Source organism: Notolabrus celidotus, chromosome 8 (assembly GCF_009762535.1).
Source record: "Notolabrus celidotus isolate fNotCel1 chromosome 8, fNotCel1.pri, whole genome shotgun sequence".
Lineage (NCBI taxonomy): Eukaryota > Metazoa > Chordata > Actinopteri > Labriformes > Labridae > Notolabrus > Notolabrus celidotus.
Window position 1 is genome coordinate 25,181,579 of NC_048279.1, and position 24,584 is coordinate 25,206,162.

The 24,584-nt window shown below is 41.7% G+C and overlaps 1 protein-coding gene across 1 annotated transcript in view; it reads right to left on the bottom strand.

Moving 5' to 3' along the window:
- The window catches only part of diaph2 (diaphanous-related formin 2), a 376,472-nt gene that overhangs the window by 256,948 nt on the left and 94,940 nt on the right, over positions 1-24,584 (bottom strand). The window contains exon 8 of the mRNA XM_034690901.1: positions 212-351. Coding sequence (XP_034546792.1) covers positions 212-351 — 140 coding nt within the window. The remainder of the gene's footprint in view (positions 1-211; positions 352-24,584) is intronic.

Sequence of the window (24,584 nt, forward strand, 5' to 3'; positions counted from 1 at the left end):
AGTGAAACTAATAGTGAGTTGCAGCCCAATGTTAGACTCTAGAGAAAAACAAGGTCCAATTCACAAGAAAGGTGACGGATTTTGAAGAAAAACCTGGTGTGCTATGGGTATGACACTCTTGTTGTTGGCTGTGACAGTTGTGATTTTTATGCCATTATTTCTCCTACAAAGACACAGTTATAAGAGCGTACACCAAGCTTGAGTTACTCACCTGACAGGATTACTTGTGAGAGAAACTCTGAGAGACTCCAGGCAGTTGAGCAGCTTCTCTTCTGTGATGCCAGATCGCAGCTCGTGGACATATTCTTGGGATGAAAGCGTACACTCATGCTTGCTGTTTCTCAGTCCTCCCTGCAAACAAAACACCAACAGGATATTTATTAGGTCATCATCATACTCTATTACATCAAAAACCTGATTAAAAACAACATGAAATGGTAACCAATGGCAAAAAAAAGCTGTTGTGAATGCCACTGTGGAACATTTGCACAGTAAGCATTGCCCTGAATACATTCTGCAAAAAGTATAATGACGATTACAGGCAGAGGAATGAAAAACACCCATAAAATAAAAGGAAATAAGTTGTGATGTGAAGTAGTGATGGTGAGTTTGTGAAGTATCTTGTGTTCTCAGTAGGTGTTGTTGTTGAGACTTGATTCCCACAAAGCTGCTTGTGATAAAAGCTGCCCAAATCTTCTGTGTTTTACATAAAAGATGAGCGAGGGTCTAGAAATGTGTCGGCCAATTTCTGCTTTGCTCAATCTGCCAATACTCTAATGATGGACTGTACTCGCAGAGAGCCAAACACCGGCTCTGCGCGCTATCTACGGCTGCTCCCGCTTCAAGTAAATGGATTCTTGTGTATAATCTCCACAGAGGGCCCTTGGGACGTGTTGCTACACTGATGCTTACACAATGAGACTACCTATTGGCATCGATACACACACTCACACCACAGCGGGGGAAGCACACATTTACACACCGACTCTGCAAGCACACAGTGAAGTTGTACGATACATTGAGCTGCAGCTTGATTCCAGAGTTGTGGAAAGATTGATCTATTGCAGGCCTGACATTGTTTCCACAGTACAGACACTTTTGAGGAAATAAAGAGGCTTTGATTGTAAATTAATACATTCCACTTTGCTTTCTGTATCCAGCAACAAAGCTGTGTTAAATTAGTCATTTTTAGGTTTCGTTGTCAGAATGAGCAAGATTCCAGGTGAGGGTTAGGTAAAAGATACAAGACAACATGTAAAAACACACTACAGACGCAGCATCACATATGCCCGAACCAGACTCCTGGGCCAAGTCATTGTCACTGTGTTCATCCCAGACTGTTTGGTTCCCCACAAAGTGTGCTGTGCTAATAGGCAGTTTGGGAAGTAATAAGCCAGCTCATTTATCTGGAGAAAAGAGAGGCCTGCTGCTCCGTTGCAATGTACAGTGAACATGAAAGAACCGGCTTTTTGTGTGTTGGAAAAAGCAGAAGCAGTGTGACAACAGCAAGCTGCCAATAATGCTGTGCTGTACGTGTAAACAAAGCTCATTGTGTGACTGGTTTTCATAATGATAAAAAAGTATTTGTTTGATAGAGGCTGATAGGGGTTATATCTGCCAAAGCCAGGTAGAAGCAGTCCTGAAAAAAACAGTGTTGAGATTACTTTAATTATTCAGAGTGGAAATGTAAGCACACAATGCCTTGTTCTCAAGTAACACCAAAAGAAGTGTAAACAAGGATCTATTATTCCCAGAGTGAGATTGAATTTCACCATTCTTATTCTTTTGCCCAGACGAAACAATTTGTTTCTTTTTTTCAGTTATTTTCTGGCATGGCTTTAGACATTTTTTATCTCGTCTGCTTTTGTGATACCAGCACTGACACTGGCAAAGAAAATAGTAAAATCTCAAAGCAAATCTGAAACCTGAGAGTGTACTTTCAGATAATTGTCTAGTTCTCAAAACTGCAGTTTGATTTTTTTGTGAGAAATCAATTTTCGGTGCTATTTTCCCTCTTTCTCTACTTGATCTACACAAACACTTAGGCCATTCATCTCTTTTTTCAAATACCGGTGGGTGAATGAGTGGGAGTGACTGTCTTAGCTTTTATCTGACTGAAGGTAGTTATTAAGCCTTTGGGAGAGAGAAGAATCCGCCTCATTACTATCTATGTTTTCAACTATTAGCTACCACGAGAGTCTTTGTTGCAGATGTCTGCCTAACACAATTTTTACAGCCTTTTTTTTTTTGGTATTGACTATTAACTGCTACACTCAAACATGAAATGAAACAGATAATACCGTTTGTGGAAAGCACAATTAGACAAAAAAGAGAAGATAGAGAAAATAAATACTCCAGACACTGACAAAAACCCCAGAGGTGAAATGTGAGAATTGAATATGCAGGTTTCAACTAAGACGGTGATGTAGAACTTTCTTTTTAGCAGCTACAGCCTTTACAATTATATTTCACTGCTTGTACAAGTACCTGAAAAATATCGTTGTGCTCTGAATCCCTGAGTGGCAGAGCTTATTTTTGAACAGACTCTTAAAAATCAGTGCTCAAAGAAAATGTTGTGCTATTTGTTCTGGCTCACTTTTGAAACATCTACCTAGGAATTACATCCTTTGTATTCAATGAACTGTGACTGTGTCCCTGGATCTAACAAAACACTGATCTTTTTTTTTCTCTAGACCTTCAACTGTGGAGCCAAAACCTACTTTATTAACTCTAATAAGTACAGAGGTCAAGTAATTAGCATTTTCAGTCACAGCACATAATCCTGTACAAGAGGCTCTTGAATAGTTTGTGTGCCAAAAAGGTTTGCCTCAAAGAGTTACTATGGAAAAGTCTTAGAAAAGATGTATGACAATTATCTGAGTTGTGATCACGATGGGATAATCAGCCGATCAGGGCATGACGACATTGTTGTTTGGACTCACCAGTTATCTGGATCTGCTTTTGGGTTGGCTTTTTATTACATGCCCAAGGGCAGCGGAAAAACATTAGCATTTCAGGCAAACTTAAAATTGTTCCATGAACACAACTCCATTTAAATTGACTGATAAAATAGATAAAGACTGTGTTAATGCACTTCCGTCCAGACTAATTATGTTACAGTAATAGGGTTTTAGTAATAAAATAAAGCCAACAATATGAAACGTAACATTGCTTTATGCAGTGAGTCAAGGCCAGTACTTCCCTACCACAAGGCCGGAACCAAAGCTGGAGATTTAATGTAACAAACCTCTCTTTACAGTAAAAAGTAGAAGGAAAGGAGTGATATGCTGAGTGCCAAACATGATGAATAATTATTCAATAGTGTGATTCAGAGTCAATATGTCAATTACAAAACAATGCATGTTGTGGAAGAAAAGTTCATGAAAGCCCCTGGTCATATGTGAACTACTATCAAACTGTATCTGGATCATTAAGCAGCTGCACAGATGTCTCTTACCATGCTCATTATTTAAAACACTTTAAGGAAATGGGCTCATAGATCCCTGAGGGAGATCCTTTCATATATAGGAGACTGAAACTAGGGTCTTCATTATCCAATAAGGCCAATATTACCTGGACCTGTACCAACTTATTGGGAACAGATTCAGCTAAAAAGCTGATTTAAACTGTGTGTGTTATCCGACCATGAAGGGATGGAGCAATACAAATATATGGTGGTATATACAAGTTTGGGGGGGGGGGTTGTTTTTGTTTTTTTTATTGCACAAACAATAGGAGGAAATTATTTATTACAGTATACATTCAAAGGCTGAACACTGATCGGAGGGCAGTGTAATATGCTGTTTCTCCCTGAAAATATCATTGTTGATTGTTGCACTCATCACAGCAGTCAAACTCCGGCTGAAGAGACTGCTGAGGGTTTTGAAAACACACTGCTGTCCACAGTGAATCGGTATAGATGAATAACAAATGCTAAAACAACCAAGCTGGGTAGACAGTGGAGAAAGGATCTGTCAGCACTGAGCTGGAAAAGGGTTGAAAAATAATGGCAGGTGAGATGTATTAAAGCCACAGTGGTGGGTTTCATACAAGTGTGAAGACCAATCACCTGCCATCTGGCAGAGGCTCATCTTAAGGGGCTTCAGAGCCTCATAAAATATACTGAGTAGGTTAAAGCTCAAATTAATGAAAAATTATGATTTCCAACAATACAAATTGGCACTTTTGGGAAATAAAGGATAATGGGTAATCAGTGGCAGGTAATAAGTATGGGGCATTGGGCATAGGGTATCATGTATTTTGTATCCAGTAATGGGTATCTCGTATTTTGGGGTATGGGCATAAGGTAGGAGGAGTGGGGGATAGGTATAGAATATTGGGGTTTAAGGTATGGGGTAGGGGGGCTCAGGTATCATATATGGGGTATGAGGTATGGGGTATCAGGTATTAGGTATAACGTATGGGGTAAAGGGTAAGGGGTAAGGGTATTAAGTGGGGTATGGGGTATCAGGTATTGGTATGGAGTATCAGATATAGGGTAAGAGGTATCAGATATGTGGTAATGGGAATATGGTATCAGGTACTGGGTCTTGGGTAACAGGTAATGTATAAGGTATGGGGTATCAGGTATATGGTATGGGGTGTCAGATATATGGTATGGGGTATGGGGTATCGGGTCAGGGGTATCAGGTATATGGTAAGGGGTTTAGGGCATAGAGTATGGGGTATGGAATATCAGTTATCTTGGGTACCAGGTATTAGGTATGGCATACTAGGTATTAGGTGTGGGGTATGGTTTATCAGGTATTAGGTATGGGGTTATCAGGTATTGAGTATTAGGTCTGGGGTATTGGGTATGGGCAAATATACAAGTCCATTTAAAAAAGTTGATACCGTTACCACTGAACCACAAGAATCCAACTATTTTCAGATATGTTCTCATGTGACAATAAAAAACAACAATACAATACCAACATTTTTAATGACTATAGTATTGAATTGGGTACTTGGTCCTTCTTTATCAGTACTCAAGTCTTAGTAGTGCAGATTCAAGAAGGAAAATGGCATCCAAATCTCTTCTCTAAATAACATTACATAAATGATGTCCCGAATATGAAGAGAGAATAAATGAAACACTCCAAAATTCTAACCCAGCACGCTATCTAATGTGTTTCCATTTTTAGGAATAGATCATTCAGCATCTACATTTCCAGAACATTACTTCCTCCACAATACAGAAAGCAGTGAGAGGAAAACACATCAGGCACTTTTTATTTATCTTCTTCCCTCTCAGTAGTTCCCAGCAGGCACACCACTATGTCCAGAAAAGCTAGAGCTCTGGTTTCACCGCATGCTCTGACCTCTGGAAACCAAAGACACTGACCATAAACTGCTTTTTCATGACCCTGCCCCAAATCAATGAAATCCTTTGGGATAATATCAACATTACAGCACCACACTGGCAGCAGAGAAACAATCTGAAGATTAGAGGAGGGGTGGGGAAGGGAGGGAGGAGGCGGGGGCGGAGGGTATTACCTGTCGGGTACTGGGTGATAGAGTTTTCCCCTTCAGGCTTGCAAAAAATGGTCAACAGAAGAAAATGGTCAAAAAAGCCCCTTGAGAAAGTAAAGTTGGAGGGATGAGGGAGAGATATTGTGAGGGAGGAAGGTGTAAAAAAGAAGCAGAGTAAATATATGGGAGATATAAGAAGTAGGGTTTGGATACAAAGAGAGAGAAAGAATATGGGCGAGAAAAGGCAGGGCGCAGAGATAGAACATCAGGAGACACTGTAACCTCAGCTATAGAGGACAGACACCGCCTTTTGACCACTGCCTCGAGCCTCATCTCCTGCCGCTTATTGAATCCCCTATTTGTCGATAACAGTATTTCCTGCCAAAGAAAATAGTGCTGGGAGCAATTACTTCAGCGGGCCTGTCAATTTCATTTTGGGGGGTTAGGGGAGCATTGAGGCTCATTCCCTTCCCTCTCTCCATCACCTCTGTCTGCCTTCTCTCTGTGCCGAGAGGGGGAGTGACAGAGTGCTGTGCCTTTCTATCGAGGGCAGGGCAGGGAGACAATGCCAAGGCGGCTGCACCTCCACATGTCATCTTCACCTGTAATGAGCCTATAACAAGCTGGCAGCAGACTCAGTGCCCGGTGCTCGGCGCACTCAGGCAGACTGATAGATACATTATTCAGCTTCTTTGTCAGCTTACTGGAAAAGCGCATGGCTGCAGCGTGTCTGGCCTGGAAGCTAGAGCGGAGAGAAACCTGATTGTCACCAGCTTCTTCTATTCAGCCTGCCCGGCAACCTCTCTCTCTCTCTCTCGCTCTCAGTCCCTGAGACAAATGTTGCACATACGCCATCAACTAAACAATATATTCCTAACTCTCCTACCTCTCACGGTGCACAGTGATGAAGAGGTGCAATTAGAAAGTGTCTGAGGAACAGGAGAACAGTAATGCACTGGTGTCTTTGTAATTCATCACAGCTTGAATTTAGCATGATTTTTGGGGAGATGATTGGTAAGAAAGTTATCCCAAGCTTTGTGTTTGGGTGTACTCTAACCTTACTGAGTCCCAAAATCCGGACACAAAGTGCAGTCACTTTGAATGATGTGGCTCGTTACAGCGCTGCATGCCATTTGAATGAGGGCACAGATGTTTCTATCAGCTAATTCTGAAGTCCTATTTTTAAGGAATGGAAAAACAAGCATGACTAGAATAGAACTGTGAAACTCTATCTATTGGCTGGTTTAATTATGTGACCTGACTTTCCTCTTACTTTGAAGGAAAGGGAACAGCAAAACCCTGCCTCTTTTACTGCTCTAAATCAAACAGGTCTGTCCACAACCAATGGCCCTTTTACATTAATATCCCACATCACTACTCCTTTTTCTTCAATATGGACCCTGTAATGTGGCACATATTTATAGTTGTGATTATACGTTGCGTTATGACATGGCAGAGGCAAATGAGGTTCCACAAGCGACATATGAACTAAAGCCGGACATACTCTGTGTGAACTGGAGCTGATTCTGACCCAATTTTGAGTCACTTCACTGATAATGAAGTCAGGATAACTTTTGGATTCATCATGCATTGTCTGCTCTGCAGTAGACTGCCCGACCAGCTACTCTCAAATGAACGGATGGTTACATTTCTGGCATGTTAGAAATTTGAGTCAAGGGACAGAATACTCTCACATAGTAGAAGCAGAGCCACGAGCCCATTCCCCAATGTAGGTGCATCTTTTTTTGGATGGCACCTGCACAAAATGGTATTCTGGTGTACTACTGATATACACATAGATATACACCAATCAGTCAAATCATGACCACCTGTGACATTTTAAGTTTTTGTTGGCAGGTCAGAGAGGTAGTGGTGCAACGGTTGGTCTAAGATGCGTTCAGACCATGTGTGATCTACTAATTGATGGAAATGTTTCATCATAGCTGCAACTTGCTTTTACCGCGTCTTACTGTCTGTGTGTTAGCCCCGCCCACACACGCTCTAAGTTTGGGAGTGAGCGGGGGTAGGCAGGGGCGCAGGCGTCAGAGTTCGATTAGCAAAACAATTAAAAACATGAGGAATAACTGCACTTTGCTGCACCAGGAGGGCTGATTGTCATTATAAGCTCACTCAGAAAAACACCTGAAACACCAGTGGCAGCAACATGACCCCTTCACAGTCGGTGTTAAAAAAGTTTTCCTTAGACCCCATGCAGACGTTTATGGATGAGAAAAATAATCAGAGAGCTTCACTGACGTCAACATACACTGCACCGTGTTGGCCCTCTCTTCCTCTTAGCAAGTCAGAGACAAAGCAACTCTACACAGTCTTGCAAAAAACTGCAGTCGCAGTGAGAGCAGGAACAATAACTACTCATGGTACAAGTCTCAAAACTTGAGCGGAGAGCTATTTGAACTTCTTTTAATTTGCTGAAAGATAACAATATGAGAACAGGAACTCTTCACATGACCAGCAGTGCACATAGGTGGAGAACTGACACACACATGCACAAAAGTTGGCTTGAAGTTAAGTTATTCCTGATTTGAGTCAAGTTATCTACCTATTCTGTTAAGAGTATGCTTTTTCATGATTTAATGCAAAGAACTAGTCAATTTAAAATAACCTCATTTTTGTTGAATAAGGCCTTTGTTGAATAGAGAGCTCTCTTATTCAGAAGTATGGAGTGGCATTGGGCCTTTCATGGCCTTAAATTGCACAGTTAGAATCATGGCTTAGCAAGAAATAGAAAAGTTATACCATGACCCTCAATCCATGACACTGTTACACCCCTACTGAAAGGTGATAAATACTCTTTATTTTATTAAGTTGTATTCTCTGACTTCATCTTCCATGTGTGGGTGTTTTCAAAAGGAACTCTACTGACAATTCTCAAAGCTCCGTCTTGATTTTTAATGTGCAGACCGTGCCGGTCAGGTCGTGCTTGAAAATCAAACCATTCCATGTGAGCACGTACTTGGTGACCTCTGGTTGTGCATTGTAAATGATTCTCTTGTAGAGTGGTAGTTGGCGTTCCACCCCAGCATTCATGCAATTGCATAGAATGAACAAGGTCATACAGCCAACTACCTCCAGTTCTGGATCAGCAGCAGAACAACTTCACCCCACTATTTTGCACATCTTTTAAAGTGCATTTCCCATAATGGACAAGGCAAAACAGATGTGTAACAGTGCTATTTAAACCAAGCACTGAAAAGGCTTTTGAATTCACATAACTCCTTCTTCTTGCCCTGGAACTTAAGGCGACAGACAGGTGAACATGTGACCATTACCCTGCAGGTTGGACGAACAGAAATAACTATATGTGGAGGAAGAGTGTATGTAGGAAAACATTTTGATGTTGAGATTGTGATAGTGTTGACAGAACTGCGGCCTTGCAGGGCAGAACTAGAGGGAATACCAAAGTAAAAATATAACATTTCAAATAATGTGTCTATACAACATGTTCCTGGGAGGTAGAGAAAAAAACATCACACCCAGACACAAACCCCAGCAGCCTCCACACTCGCACAAAAAAAGTGTGCAGACAAAAAGTTATGGAATAATGAAAAATCTAATTACTCTTTCTTTGTGGGTAATTAATGAAAATTACTAGAGCACCCTACTGCTCTCTGTAAAAATAAAACAGATACAATCTGTGCAATTAGTGCATATCATGCTGTATGATAGCCACGTTACAGCTTAATTTCCTGCTCATTAGAGGCTGCTAGATTAGTTGAGGGGGAAAGATGCCACAAGAATGGGTAAAAGACAGTCTGCAGACAGGTAGCTGCAAATGTCACACGTCTCACCATTTCCCATATTATACACACATGACCTATGAGCAATCCTGTCAACACCACTGTGCCAGGAAATAAGGATTGTACGCAACAATGACAAACTGAGAGGTGTTATATAAATGAGGAATGTTGCATTTAACACAATCTAAAGTTTGGCATGTGTCGGTGGCAGCAGTGGTAAAGGTCAAATGGAACACGGATCAGTTGAGATGCTGCCTGGCTTGACAATGAGTTTTCCCAAGCCCTACTTAAAGGACAGAGTCCTGCCGCCGGCTGATAAGACATTTCATCTCGCCACCAGGGCGCAGGGCTCCCAGCTCAGTGGGGGATTTCCCACCAGACCATGTGGCCAAGCATTTCACCCTTTTCTCTTCCCCAGTCTTTTTTTTTCTTTCTTCCTATCTGTCTGTCGCTGTCTCTCACTCTGTCCACAGCAAGGTGTTTTTGAACCCTAGGTGACAGCCACAAAAAAGTGAATATGACTGCACACACTTGGGGCTCGCCTTTTCTTTTTTTTTTCTGTTGTATTTATTTTCTTCCTCCATCTTCTGCCCTTTTTGGTCAGAAATAAATCACAGACGGCGTGCAACAGCAACTTGCTGATAACAGAGACACAATTAGGCCTCCAACGTTCCTCCAATGATGAGGTTGGTGGCATTATATCATGGGTCCGGTCTAAACAAGCTCCGGCAACAGCGAGGCGGACTGAGAAGTAAACACAAAACAGACACAATGAGGCATTAGGCTGGAAGCAGCATGAAAATAACTCTGCAGGGTTCACTTTGTAAGAAACACTGGGCAGTGGCCAAGGCGCCATGGTGTTTTTGTATGTGTGTGTGTGTGTGTGTGTGTGTGTGTGTGTGTGTGTGTGTGTGTGTGTGTGTGTGTGTGTGTGTGTGTGTGTGTGTGTGTTTGTATGTGTGTGTTGATCCCCAAGGTCTGGGGGAAGCAAACCAAATGACAACAGCAACCACAAAACCTGAGGATTATATTCTGCTATCCCATTCCTTTTTATTTCAACACAAAAATGCCCACAATAGTTTGTAAAAGTAAATCAATTACAGCAAGGGTATACTGCTTCTGTATTCATGTGTGCTGAGCCTGTGTGTGTGTATACAAAATATATTAAAAGGTTGCATATAAAAAAAATATGGGGCAGCTCAACCATGAGTTTGAATAGATGAGATTTATTTATTCAGAACTAGAATTTATAAAGGAATATATTTTTTATTAAAGAAAGGCCATGTTCTTATAAATGGGCTTTAAACTTTTAAACAAAACACAGAGGAACAGCTATGCCTCCCTGTTTTTGTCTGGAATTATCTGTGCAATAATGAATAAAGGATGCCTCTGTGTTTACAGGCAGAGCCTTAACATGACTTCAGACAAACATATTCAATAAGAATAAAAGATGTAAAATGCATTCTCTCAGCCCCATAAGGACAGCTCTGTAGAAAATACAAGTAATACATCAGAACGTTTCACACCAAAGTATTATTATTATTACATACGTTCAACAAAGAAATTCCTTACTGTTGTAATGCAACTGATTTGTCATAAGCCATTCTTCAATGAAGCATATTTGTGCTTTTACATCAGTTTCCACAGCAGAGTATTAGTGTCCTAGTGTATGACTTTCAAGGAGTTACAGCGTTATGGTACCCAATGGGAGGCAGATGCAGTGGCATGTAACAGAGTGGCGTCATCATCTAGTGGTGTCATCATCTATGGAGACTCCCTCAATGAGCATCAACTTCCAAGTAATGGTGGCAGATGACCAGCCCATTGTACTTTGTCTCATCATACAGATTTCGCAATCTCAAGCAAAGCTCGGCATTTTGATCAACATGGCACGAACTACGGCAGACTTGAGTGATGTTCTACTTTAGTTGTTGGTCGAATAAGACATCACCAGACCTTCTTCTTGGAGTCCACTATGTCGTGGTTGAGAAGCTTGAGTGTGCAAATGAGCCCAGGAGCAATGCCGTCTGAAGCCATGCATCTGTAGGGTCACTAATGGAGGTAAGGTCAAGTTCCTTTATCTGGGCGGTTAAGGACAAAGTTCGATCCCAATCGCAAGGGGATGATGACAGTCCCAATTCCAACAAAAGCAGATGAAGGCTGCTGCAGAGGGTGATCTCCAGCCATCGTAGACTAATGCCATTGGAACTTGGCAAGTACCTCTGCCAAGTACCGTGTGGTGGCTGCAGGCACATGAGCTTCCAACCATTAAAAAATATAATGTGCAGGCATTCTCCATCGAGATATTTGCACTGCTAAAGAATATGGGTCCAGAATTGGCCACTACACCCATCCTAAAGCCTCCAATGACCAAGAAAGGAGACACATGTACTCAAGGCAAGTGTCAGTCAATGATGATGATGATGATGGCATCATTAGACGTCACACAACCAATTCTGTCCAGCCAGTTACAATCTTTTTCACTGATTCTGCCTTGTCCCTGCTACGCCTCTATGACTATCCCCATGTAGGCTCAGCAACGAAATGACTTTGTCCAACCTTTACACCTCTATGACATTTACGCTGAAGGCGAGACATTACAGCGGTGTAAAAGTCTCGCCTTGACCTTGCAGTTTGAAAGCGGCAATAGGAAACAAAAATGTCTCTCACATTGCCCACTTTTTTTTAACCTTCAACCAATTAAATCCTGCCAATGTCAAGGTAAAAGTCACTTCAATGTGAACATGTTTATGATATTTCAACCTTGATCCTTACTCCCCTTACAGCAAAGGGTTACTGTTTTCACCTCACCAAAATGCCCCACACCTTCTCCTTTCTCTTTCACACTTTTAACTCTAGCCTGACCCACACACACACACACACACACACACACACACACACACACACAAACACACCAGGCATGTGCGTCCTCCTGGCTGTGCCCCAGATGTGGACAAGGGGAGGGCAGGCCAACAGGCATCGTCAGCAAAGTCCCCTGGCTTTAATCCCACTGAAAGTCGACCTGCAGAATACCATCATCAGTGTTTCAAATGGTAGCTGAAAGGTGTCTACAAGGATAGAGAAATTCAGTCAGGATGAGCTGGATTCCTTATCATCGCTTGACCCCAGGGGTACAGCAGTCACTGTCAGTGAAGAGAGGATAAAATCAAAAGCAAAGTCTGCTTCTCGGCTAAGTGAAAGTAAAACTCCAAAAGCCACTCACTCAAAGTCTTCATAAATAGAGCCAAGTAGCCGGACCTTTGTACACCTTTTCAACAGAGAAGACCATGATGGATTTTTAAATGCCAGAGTGTCAAAAAGAAAATAATATCAATGAATCAAAATCCATCTTCAAGTCTTCTCTATTCAGCTGAGTTATTTAAATGGTTCGCTTACTTACTAGATGCATTTGTATGAAGTGAGTTTTTCAGTGTCATCTGGCAAGAATTTGAACTTTGGTTCTGATGCTTCTTTCCCTGGATAAAGCATCTGTGAAGGGCGATGTTTGACGTGTTCCAATTTTGATAGACTGTGAACCTCACAGTGGTCTGCACCTGAATGTGTGTACATTCTCAAAGTGAGAAACTGAGATTATAGGTGTTAAAAACCTGATTTTCATCACTGTGGTGGCTTCGCTTAAATGCTTTAAGTTATGATGTAGGTGTATAATCACTTATATCACAGTTAAGTGTTGAGACAGTCTATTATAAGCATATAAAAGAGTTCAGAAAAGTATGAAGTTGATCTTTCTATTACGTGAAGTGTTGTCAGGTAAAAGAGGGTTGTAGTGTTTATGGTGGGGTAATAAAAAGCCTAAAACACAAGGGCTCAAGAATTTGGAGACTAATGTGCCCAGTTTTTGAGCTTCACATGATCTGCTGCTTGAATAAAGGAGAATTTAGGCCCTGGAACCTTAATGTTTGTAGGTCAGTGCTTGAGCCATGCCCTATTGATTTTTTAGAGAGCTGTAGCAACTTGGAAAAAACCCAGAAGACTTTTTCGTATCCTAATGCAAGTTAACACTTGCACACACACCAACAGCATGCATGTACACAGCTACACACTCAGTGGGTGTTAAAAGTGTTTCTGAATCTCCTCACTGAGCCTCTTATCACTCTTTTTAATAATACGGTGCATTTCTTGTGCATATTGAGCTAAAGGGCTTAAGTGCGACAAATTATTGATACCTGATATGCCTGAAAAATGTGAGCGAGTGTGTGTTTGTGTATCGATATTGTTATGTCTCCCACGTTTGTATGTGCACGCTTGTGTGCCTGTGTTTGTACATGTACTGTTTTGGGGTTATGTTTGTGTGTGGTGCAGAATATTCCTCTAAGCACTTCTCCCTGTGCTTCGCAGGACTCATGTCTGCTCTGAATTTCAATGACACCTCTATAAAGATAGGCGCAGATGTCAGCCTGCTTGCTGAAAGTCAGGTAGAAGAGAGTGAGAAAAGTAGAGTGAGTAAAATTGAGTGTGCTCTTGCTGCAGAGAGAAGTCTTGAGTTATGTATCTATTTGCAGATGTGTAATGGGAGAAACAGCCACCATGTGCCGTGAAGATATAACATAAAAGGAGATGTCTTGTGACGTGTAAGACAAAAAAATCACTGCAACAGACTTGAGAGTGGGCAGATGGGCAGGGTTTTGTGGGTCAAAGTTCTGACAATAAGATCATTACAGAGACTTATCGTCTTTTTTGTCCTCCAATAACTCTAATCCAAAAAAAGCCCCTGCTATGACTCACCAGCACTGCTTTTAAGATTATGTTCTCCACTTCAACCACTCACCAATCAATTCAAGGTCAGCATGGGTGCCCAGATATTGTCCCTAAAGTTCTCGAAGACATGTGCAGGCGAGGTGAAAAATTATGTCAAATTTCAACAGTTATGAGAAAGTGACAAACGAAGACAGAGGAAAGCTTGTCAGTTCTTTTGACACTTGTTCCCCCCTCATGTACTCCCGGTATCACAGCAGATGGGCTGAACAAGGAAGCTGTTAAGCAGGTAAAGTCACCAAGGATCTAATTTAGGTTTTCACTGTGGTTTCTACACCATTGATTCCAATGTGAAAGCCTAATGAACACAGTACTCTGTGCCCTTGTTTCCAACTTTGCGAACACGGGTGTAAATCTGTGAGCTGCAACAACTGACTCAAAGTTACAAATAGGTTTGGAAATAGTGATACAACGCTGAAACCATGAATAAATGAGGTAGACTACCAACACAAGGTCCTATTCTGTTTTCTGTTTCTTTATCCTTGCTCGGCACCCCTCCACATAAGGGACTAACCTTGATAAATCATACATTGGGCGAATACGCTGTAAGGCTAAAGGTCCAGGTTAGTCTGATATTCTTCTTCTCTGCTTCTTTTTCCCCAGTGATGCAGCTGAATAACACATAGAATAAATAAGACTTCAATTACTTTGTGTTAACTTAAAAAGTTGCAAAAGAGTGCTGGGACAATGTGAGGCAACAGGAGGACGCTCAACCAATGAGAGAAGTGAGTTAAAGTTTGTCTAGACATTTCATGAATGCATTACTAAACCTGGAGACTCATTAAGAGCTAGAAAGGGACTTAAAGTGATATGAAGAGGTAGGATTTTAACCTCAAATGCTTCTTATTTTTCAGACTAGTTTATACTAATCCCCCAAAAATCAAAAATGGTGGCAAAGCAGAGAAGCAGGAATCTAAATGGTGATTTAACATTGGTTTGTTTACCCCTCTTGATGAAATGCTGCCCATACCACACCCAAGTCTTCCCTGGTTAGCTGGTTGATCTCTGTCTTTGACTCCTATACTCTATACTATAGTGCTGCCAGAATTTGGAACAACTGAAGCAAGCTTCTTCTCCTGTATCTGCCACTTTCACTAAACCAATGCTTTCCAGACAACTTGAACTTGCAGGACTTGGTTCATTGGACACAAGATGTTTAGAGTGTTGCAACTGTTGTCCTTGAAATTTAAGTATTTTGTATTTTTCGTTAGAAATGTCCACATCTTTGGAGGATAACGGGAGTTCACTCTAACCATCGCATTTATGACACCTTTGACCCCAGAATTGGAAAATGAAGCCAATGGGGAAATGTGTCCACTTCAGGCTGCCTCCTAAAGTTAAGGTATCCTGATTAGCACATATTTAATGTCCATTTATACAGTAGAATTAAGCATGCTTACAGCCTAGTACAAAATTGGTGTTGGTATCTCTGCCTTTTTTCATATACTGTGGCTAAGAGTTATTTAAATAGTGCATCATTACAGGGCATGGATGATTTGACTGAGTTGCTGCATTGGAGCTGTTTGCCAGGCATCATGGCTACAAGCTCAACTATACCTCTTTGCGGGTTTCTAGCTTAGCCAAAAGTCATCTGGAGTCATTTTCCAAGGTGGCGACCACTTCATAACACCTCTTCACGAACCAATGGTTGATGTCAAAGCAACTACATCCATGTTTCTTTCAGACTATGCTTGTTTAAGACATATCTAGACAACCAAATGTCATGGACTCCAGAGGCTTCCACTAATACATACTATCCGTTTCACCACTAGCATCTCTCTCTCTCTATTTCCAACCCTAACTCAGTTGACTCAGATGGCTGTCTAACATAAGTCTGGTTCTGCTCGAGATTTAGGCCTGTTAAAATGAAGTTTTTCCTTGCCTATGTATCTATGCTTTGCTCATGGTGGATTAAGATGAGATAAGACTGAGTCCTGCCTGTAAGATGGGACTGTATCTTATCATGTCTTGATGTTGGGTCTTTGTTGATAATGTAACACAGAGTACGGCATAGACTTGCGATGTTTGTAAATTTGTCTTGAGATAACGTTCGTTGTGATTTGGCGCTGTACAAATAAAGATTGTTTGATTGACTGATATATTTATCATCTTATAAAGTCAATTTAAAGCCATCCCTTGAGATGAATCTTAGTAGTTACAATCTCAAATTCACTGCCGCAAAAAGCTCTATCCAAAGTTATCAAACATTTGTTTTTCAGGCGTATGGTTCTAATATGAGTGCAGAGTTGAGTCCAGCCATGTTTCTTTCCTCTACTGAATGCAGTTTTGCTTTCAACCTCCATTGTAATGCTTGTTGTTGGTCTGCTTGTGGTACTGAGAGGTTACTTACTTTTGGCCTGACCATGACCCTATGTCCTGCTCTGGAAGGGTGCTGTTGTGTTCACCCAAAACCTTGCATGACCAAAGGTCACAGGTTTGTTGTTGTGTTGGTGTCACAGGGGGCAGCATCCGGTTTCACCTGTACAGCTTGGTAGAGAAGTAAACCTTAAAAAAGGTCAGACAATATAACCCTGTTTCTCCATGCGCAGCCAAAGCCTTCTGAACCTCTCTAAAGCTTCTTGACTTCATGAATGCAGAATTAGAGCATCCTGTCTGTTTGTCAAGCGTATATCAGGAAAAAGCTAATGATTCTATCCAGATTCACTTCACACAAGCATGCAATTTTCAACACACTACCTCACAGCTTATAGTAAGTCAATGTAGCCAGACAGAGAGAAGTGTGTGCTCATAGGTGAAACAGCACAATTTGTTACCCTCCCTACTTGACCTCTGCTCTTGAAATGGTGTGCACCCTTATCAGTACAACACACAAAACGCACTACCCATCATTCCACGGTAATCCTCTCCAACCCCAGAAACAAACTGCTAACAATGTGCAATAAATAACAAAGGAGGGAAAAATCTGCAGGACGAAAACTGGGCTCAGGTAAACATGCTTTGGCGGGGACATTAATGATGTCCAATCCCTACACAGGTTCTGTGGGCAGATTCTGATGGAGGGGACAAGCATGATTTACGACAATGGAAGGCCTGGGAGAATAGTGATGGGCTTTGCCAGAAGCCGAATGGCTGGTATGTGAGTGTGTTTGTATCTGTGTTCATGTTTGTGTTTGCTGTACAGACCCTCAACTTGGACAGAATTGTAAATGGGAGTAGACTGAGCTCAGACCAGATTTACACACACTGGTGTGCACATGAATCTCCCACACATAAACACACAGGCATGTACAAAATCGCAAAGAAAAAAGCGCTGCATTTCTTGAACCTCAAAGCAGTGGGGCTGGGTACATTGGATTTAGTTATTATTTCCAGGGCGGTCAGCTTTGATCTCCTTCTCATGTCTGTATTGGGGTCGTCTCATCTCTAATAACCACAGATATATTTCCTCTCCTCTTCCCTGTTAGCCAGATAAATAGGATTTCAAATTGTCTGCTGCAACCCCATCAGAAGAAAAACATGATCTATGAAATATCTTCCCATGAAAAAGCCATACTGAGAGATTATCTTCTCATCACACAGACAGCACAGCTAACAGATAAGGGTGAATGAGGTGACGTGTACTGAAAGAGAGACATATCGGGTTTGTGTGAAGGAGGATAAAAAAGTGAATGAATCTGCATAGTTGCCTTTTTTTAGGTGTTTGTTTGCGGGTAAGTAAAAGAAATTACAAAACAGATTCAGAGAGAAAGTAGGAGCGATGCAGTACTGCTGTGATTCCAGCCGTTTATGTGTTTGTCTTAATCCTATAGGGGCTATCTGTCCAATCAAACATTATTGGATGCATTCACATTGAGGTCTCAGGAAACAAAAAGTGTTTCTTCTAATATCCAATATCCACACTATTACTTTGTCTCCATCAAGAGGCTGCTGTCCACTCAATAGCAGTAGAAATACCTATTCATCAAAGCGTCTGTGTCCGGGCCCTGCCTAATAACAGATGGAGAGATCTTTAACGGCCCATAAATGAAGGCTCCAAACTTGAGAGAAAGCACTTGCATCAGCAGAGCAACAGCTAAACGAACTCCCTCCCAGGTTGGGCTTGACTACTCCAACAAAGCAAGATTAATTTGCCTGTTGAATTGAGGCCGATGCCCCAGCCGTGGCATGCTGCCTAGCTGAGACGAGGCTGCAGCAGTGCCTCCCGTGCACCAGGAACATTGGTATAATGTCAACAGTGCAGCATAAAGGGAGAAGCAGAAACTGGCCTCCACTGGTTTAATGAGAAGATTCATTTTTTTATCCAAAGATATTTTGTTCCCAGCACAGACCCAACATACATTTACTGCAAAGATGAATGCACAGTGGAAGAGAGGGATCACTAGAGACATACAGCCAGACTCACATAGTAATACAAAAGCAGTTTGAAAACAGAACCAAACTCACACAAATATTAAGAATAATAAAAACTAATGCAGTTACAGCTCTGTTCATGTACCAGAGCACAGGGGGCAATTTAGATTGCATGGAGTAAAAGAAGATTATTATTATTAAGTGGACTATGGTACAGTCCATTAGCAAAAGATTAATTAAAGAGATATTGCAAATATAATATCCCTGAACTGTATCAATATTAACATAACCAATAAAATGGTTTTCCAATTCAACACAGAAAAATTAGGGAATAAAGGGGACATAATATGTGACCTTGGGTGAATTAATTAAATACTACATCCTGGGCAAAATATGAAATTAGGATGTAGCCACCGAGGTTCTTCTTTGTGATGGAAGAGTTGTTCAAAAAGGAAGTGAAAATGAGATTATTTCATTACTCATCTCCAAATAAAGCATGTTCATTTGAATCCATTTCCACTAGTTGTGGTTCAAAATACTAATACACCAATATGTCATCCTCCCTGGTCCAAATATTGATTTTCAAGTTTAGAAATAAACTGGTTTTTCCCTTCCAATGTGTCTCACTTCATCATTACTTCATGAAATCTCACGGTGCCAATGTTTACATAATTCTTGTATTTTTACTTTTCAGAGCATTTCCTTGTCTTTAGTTGATCAGATAGTGTGATGTAACATTGTATGATTGTCTCTCTTTATTGTGATATTATCATCACCCTGAGCAATGTATCAATATGTGTATCAATATTGTTATCAGGACAAGTATTGGATTCATTATAGGTACCAGCATTGGTATTGTAACTGATACCAGCATTAGGGATGGGTACCTTTCACATTTGAACCGATACGGTACCGATACCCGGTACCTGGGAATCGGTACCGGTACTCAACGGTACCAATTTTCGGTACTTTTGTGTTTTTATGTAGTAATAAATATTAATAAAAAAAAAAATCTCAGATTTGTTTAATTTAACATTTTTATTCAATTTAACATGAAATGAACAGAAACAGGATTATATAGGTGATTAGATATATTAGCTGACACGTGCTCGTGGCGTCTAATTGCTCTTTCGGGAGTTTATCAATGAACACATGAATGCCTGCGGACGGGAAAAAGTCAGTTCTCCGTCTCTTCATAAGAACAGGACACACAACTTACTTGTTGGGCATTCACGCACACAGGAACGGTTATGAACAGGGCAGGTAGTCGGAGCGAGAGGGTCCGTCTCAACCATAGACTGTAGAAAATAAACTTAATCCTCATGAAGTTCTGCATCGCAGTGAGTGCGCGCGCCCGTCAGCTGCAGGCTCCGTTTGGCGCGCTCCCGCACAGATGCAGAAAGCAGAGAGCAGAGACGTCCACTCGATCAGTCTCTGACTTTATTACAGGGTGAAAGTATGGAAAACATCCTACTCTTCTACTCCCTCATAGTCACAGGGATGCGTTCAGGTACCGAAACATGGTACCGTTTGATTTTACGTGAGTCGGTACTCGGTAGTACCGACGGAATTCGGTCGGTACCTATAAAAGTACCGAATTCGGTACCCATCCCTAACCAGCATAGGTATTGTGTTATGTATTATCATATGATATCCTATTGCATAAAAACCCTGTGGTGTGCTATGGTAAAGGATGGTAAGGTACTATATAATATTGTATAATCTTATATCACATCGTATTGTATTGTATTGTATCATATGGTGTGGTATGTTTTGGCATTGTATCGCAATGTATCATATCGTATAACATTGTATTGTATGGTATGGTATCACATGGTATTGTATTGTATCGTATCATATCGTATCATAACGTATTGCGTCGTGTCATATCGTATTGTATTGCATCGTAACCTATCGTACCGTATTGTATCATATCATATTGTATCCTTTGGTATCTGACCAACTTATTATATGGTACTGTATTGTATCGTATCCTATTGTTACCGATTGTATAGTATGGTATAGCATTGTATCGTTTTGTATCGTATCCTAACCTAACTTATCCTAACCTAAGCTACCCTACATTCCCACTCCTGATGTCCTCATGTGTCCATGAGCTAAAGTTTCTACTTAAATAAGCCGTACCACTTCCAGCACAAGCCACTGCAGATCTGGCTTCTTTGTCTTGGATTTTTTCTTCCTCCCCAACCTCTGACAGGTGTGACCTTTCGGCAGCGCTGGTAGCAGCCACTCTCGCCCCCAGATAGTAGGCCTGGATTAGTCACCATCTCTGAGTATTGTGGCGCCTTGCACCAATGCGCATGTGAGGCCCAAGCTCTCTCCAGCATGGCCAAAGGGCCTGCTATGAAAAATAGAACACCTAATGCCTGGAGATAGAGACATTCATCAAAGACCAGGGCCCCTGCCTGCTTGCTTTGTGTGCTGCCTCCCCTCCTTATTCTCCATTCAGTACTGAGATGCAGAAACAACTCACTTATTGGAGAGTCATAAAAGAGAGATGGGGAGTTTTATTATTATTGCTGTAAGAAAGTATTATTATCTCTAGACCCTTTCCCCCTAAAAGAGTCCCTTGCTTTTTTACAACCATTCTCATGTGTGAAGTGATCTCTCATGTTCAGAAGGAAATAAGGATATCACAGTCTCATGAGAAAACCATCTACACATGAATGCTCATGGAGCTTCTTCACCACTCGATTCAGCACAGTGGGGTGCATCTATGGCCACTGTTTGAATGACAATTACATGAAGACCACTGAGGATATGAGGAAGGGGCTAAAAAATACCCTGGGAAATGGTAGCCATGCCAACTGGCGCCGAGCAGCCAGACCAGTTAACCTCTGCAGTGAACTGCTAAACCCTGGAGTACAGCTTGGTAATGACATCTCTTCCTCCATGTCTGGGCTCTATCTCTGCATTCACTGCTGTTGATCCTGGCGGGTCACAGAGGAGGGCTATGGTGGAGGATGCAGCCCAGTGTGCATTTTTGCCAAACTATAACGGGCCACTGGGACAGACCACTTTCCCCTAGCTTATTCAAATTCCACTCTACCAACAAGGGGTTAGCCCGATACAGGCAGGGGGCAGCTATTGAAAATATCAAAGCCTAAAGGTTCTGTACCATGGGATTTCTTGGAAGACATGGTAACGAGAGAAAACTTGTGGAGCAAGGATTGTAGACCGCTCACAAACATGGTTCACACATTGAGAAAGGGAAAATAATATAATGCAAACCTAATCTCATGCAATATGTGTATTATTCCTTCATACATATACCAGTCAAAACTTCAGATTGCCTTATCAATCTAAAACTTGAATTGCAGCCTTCTCAGGGACTGGAAGTAAAGGGTTCAAAAAGCTATGTCGACAAGCAATGACCCAAAAGAATGGGCTTCTTTCAGTGTGTGAAGAAGATTTTTCACACAGAGCCTGTACATAACAAACACAGCAGACTGCGCCAAAGGCTAGCCGGCAGGATTTCAGATGCACACTCACCATATTTTTTAGTAACACCACAGCTCCAGGTGACTCATGGGCCCCTGCTTCCCTTCATCCCTCCATCCCCTCACCCATATCCCTGTCTCTCTGATCCTCGCCTTTTCTCTCTCAGAACCTTGGGTTTAGTTGGGCCTTCAGTGCGAGAGCTCCTGCTGTCATACATAGTTCTTGGAAGAGCAAAAAATGAGGCAATCCTCTAACAATAGTTCAGAGGTGCAACAATTCTAAAGTAAAGGCATCCCCCCTATTGTTGGAGAGCAAACATCCAATGAAGAGGAACTGCACAAGTGTCAAAGTACTGTTGCACTAATAAGAGCAGACACACTGCATTACTGTTTCGTGTACCCATGTGTGTTTGTTTGTGCGAGTGACTGAACATTGCATCAGGCATGTAGATAGTGTTTGCGGATGTGCCTTTGTGTGTGCATTCCCTGCCAATGCCAAAGGCCTCTCAGACGTGGGGGGTAAAACGTTCTTTGAGAATGGGATTTAGTGACACACAGGCAGCCCTGGCATGGATGCTTCAAAGCAGAGGCAGGCGGAAATTCCATCTGCACATGTGTGTGTTCATTGGATTGTGTGCACAGTTGCGTGTGCGTTCTCAGTGTTCCCTCATGGATAAACCCACCGTCGCTTGGAAGGAAGTTCATTTCAAAGGCTTCCCATGTTAGTTACCTCAGCACGCAGCACACAGCATCGCAAGGGGAAAAAACATGCTTGGATGATTTCTAATATTACAAAATGTATGTCAGATAAGGAAACCAGACAGCAGAGCAGGAGTCTGAGGGCAATGAGGGTGAATCGGGTGCTATGACTAGGTCAGGCACCTTTGGGGTGAGTGACTGAAAGCTCATCTCCAGTTTTCATGAGCTGGTAATTTTTCCAATTCAGATTCAGTCTCTTAATTAAAATATATGACAGCTTATCATTAATGTACAAAATGTAATGTCACAACAAATGATGAAGGATTGAGCTATTTGGTGGCAGCAGAAGCTCAGCTTATAGGGACTTAGCTTGTGAGCTGGAGAGCTTGCTGGTTCAAGTCTTGGCTTGGACCAAAGTTTGGAAATTGAGACTGGTTGCTGGAGAGGTGCCAGTTACTCCTTTGGCGCTATTTAGGTGCCCTAAGTGAGGCACTGAACTCCCAACTCCTTGGGGTGCTTAGTGCAACATCCGCACTCTGACATCTCTCCGTTATGCATGTCCATAGGATCCTGTTTGTGCATGAGTATTTCTGGCATATGTGTGTGTAAATATTCATTAACAGTGAAAAAAATTGATTTCCCTTTAGGTATCAACTAAGAACGTGTCAGTCTTTTTAGCACGACTTACCCACAGTATACTTATGTTGAAAGGAGAACATTGAATGATAAGGGGTGGGCAGTGTACTGGTGGCAATACCATGATTGGTGTCACATTTTGTCATTACATTGATTTTGCTTTACCATAAACACCAGTTCAAAAATGAGTTTAGAAGGGAGATTCACTTCCCTGATGCAGCCTTGATGGCCGGTTTAAGAAAGTAGCGTAAAAGAATGATTGAACAGCGTAGATTGAATCCCGGGTAATCCCTGCTCTACTCTAATACTTCAGAGCAGATCCACGCCTACTGGCCAAAGGGCATCCCCTCCCCCTCACGTCAAAGCATGTGTCAGCGTTTGCAATGAAGTGAATTGTGGCAGAGAATCAGATAAGCTTGTGCTCTTTTCTCTCCAAGTTTGATGCAGGGCTGCAGGGATTTCCGTCTCTGTTGCATCCCCACCTGCTTTAAGGTGTGTTTCAACTGATGACTCAGTTGCCTTAAGTCCAAAATGATTAAAAGAAGCAGGCTGTGGCTATATCTCGTGGTCAAAGGAACAACTGTAAGTACTGTAAGTCCTGACCCTCACCGCTAACTGTAGCTCCACTGAAGCTCAGTTAATCTGCTAATAAACGCATGTCTTTCCAACAGATTCTCCATATAAAAGTCCCCTGTAGCTGTGTTGTGGAAATACCTTTACTCTGAAAAGCTATGTTGGGAAATGGAATTATTTCAACAGTAACTTAGCACCAATCAGGTAGTAAGAAAAGTAGACTTCAAAAAAGTAGAAGAGAAAGGAAAAATCCGATCATGCAGATTTAATGAGAAAATAAAAAAACAGTGACTTATAAAGTAATCTTTCTCAGGTTTTGGGGGCAGAAATGAGTTAAGTATCCAATCACAGGTTTGTTTGAAGAGGGGGAGGTCATAGTGAGTGAACAAGTGTTTCTGTGTGGATCCCCTTTCAATTTATAACACCGTGATATAATAATTTTTCTGCAAAAAGCCATAAAGTGATATGAATTCTAGGTGATATCGCCCCCCCTTAATAGCACACACATGGATTTATTTTTGGAAATACTGGGAGTCTAACACCATCTGTTATCTTGTATGTGAGGTGTGTGATTTGGTTGCATATGAGGTAAGGTTGAAGCATATTTTTCCAGAAGTGTCCCTTGAACCAAGCACTGCATCTCTTCAAATAAAAAAATCCAGATGAGCAGCCCAAGCTCCTGGTATCTGCCTGACAATCATGCCAGAGTGTAATAGAACATGAACATATTACTTGCCCTAGAATCACTCAGCGTTTCATCTTATTCCATTTGGTTTAGCTGACCATAACCCTGTCTGGTTCCACTGCCTCTGCCAGCCACTACAGACTGATATGCCTCCTCCAAGAGACTGATGATGAGTAGGCAAACTTCTCCTCAGTAGGCTACACTCTGCCAGGC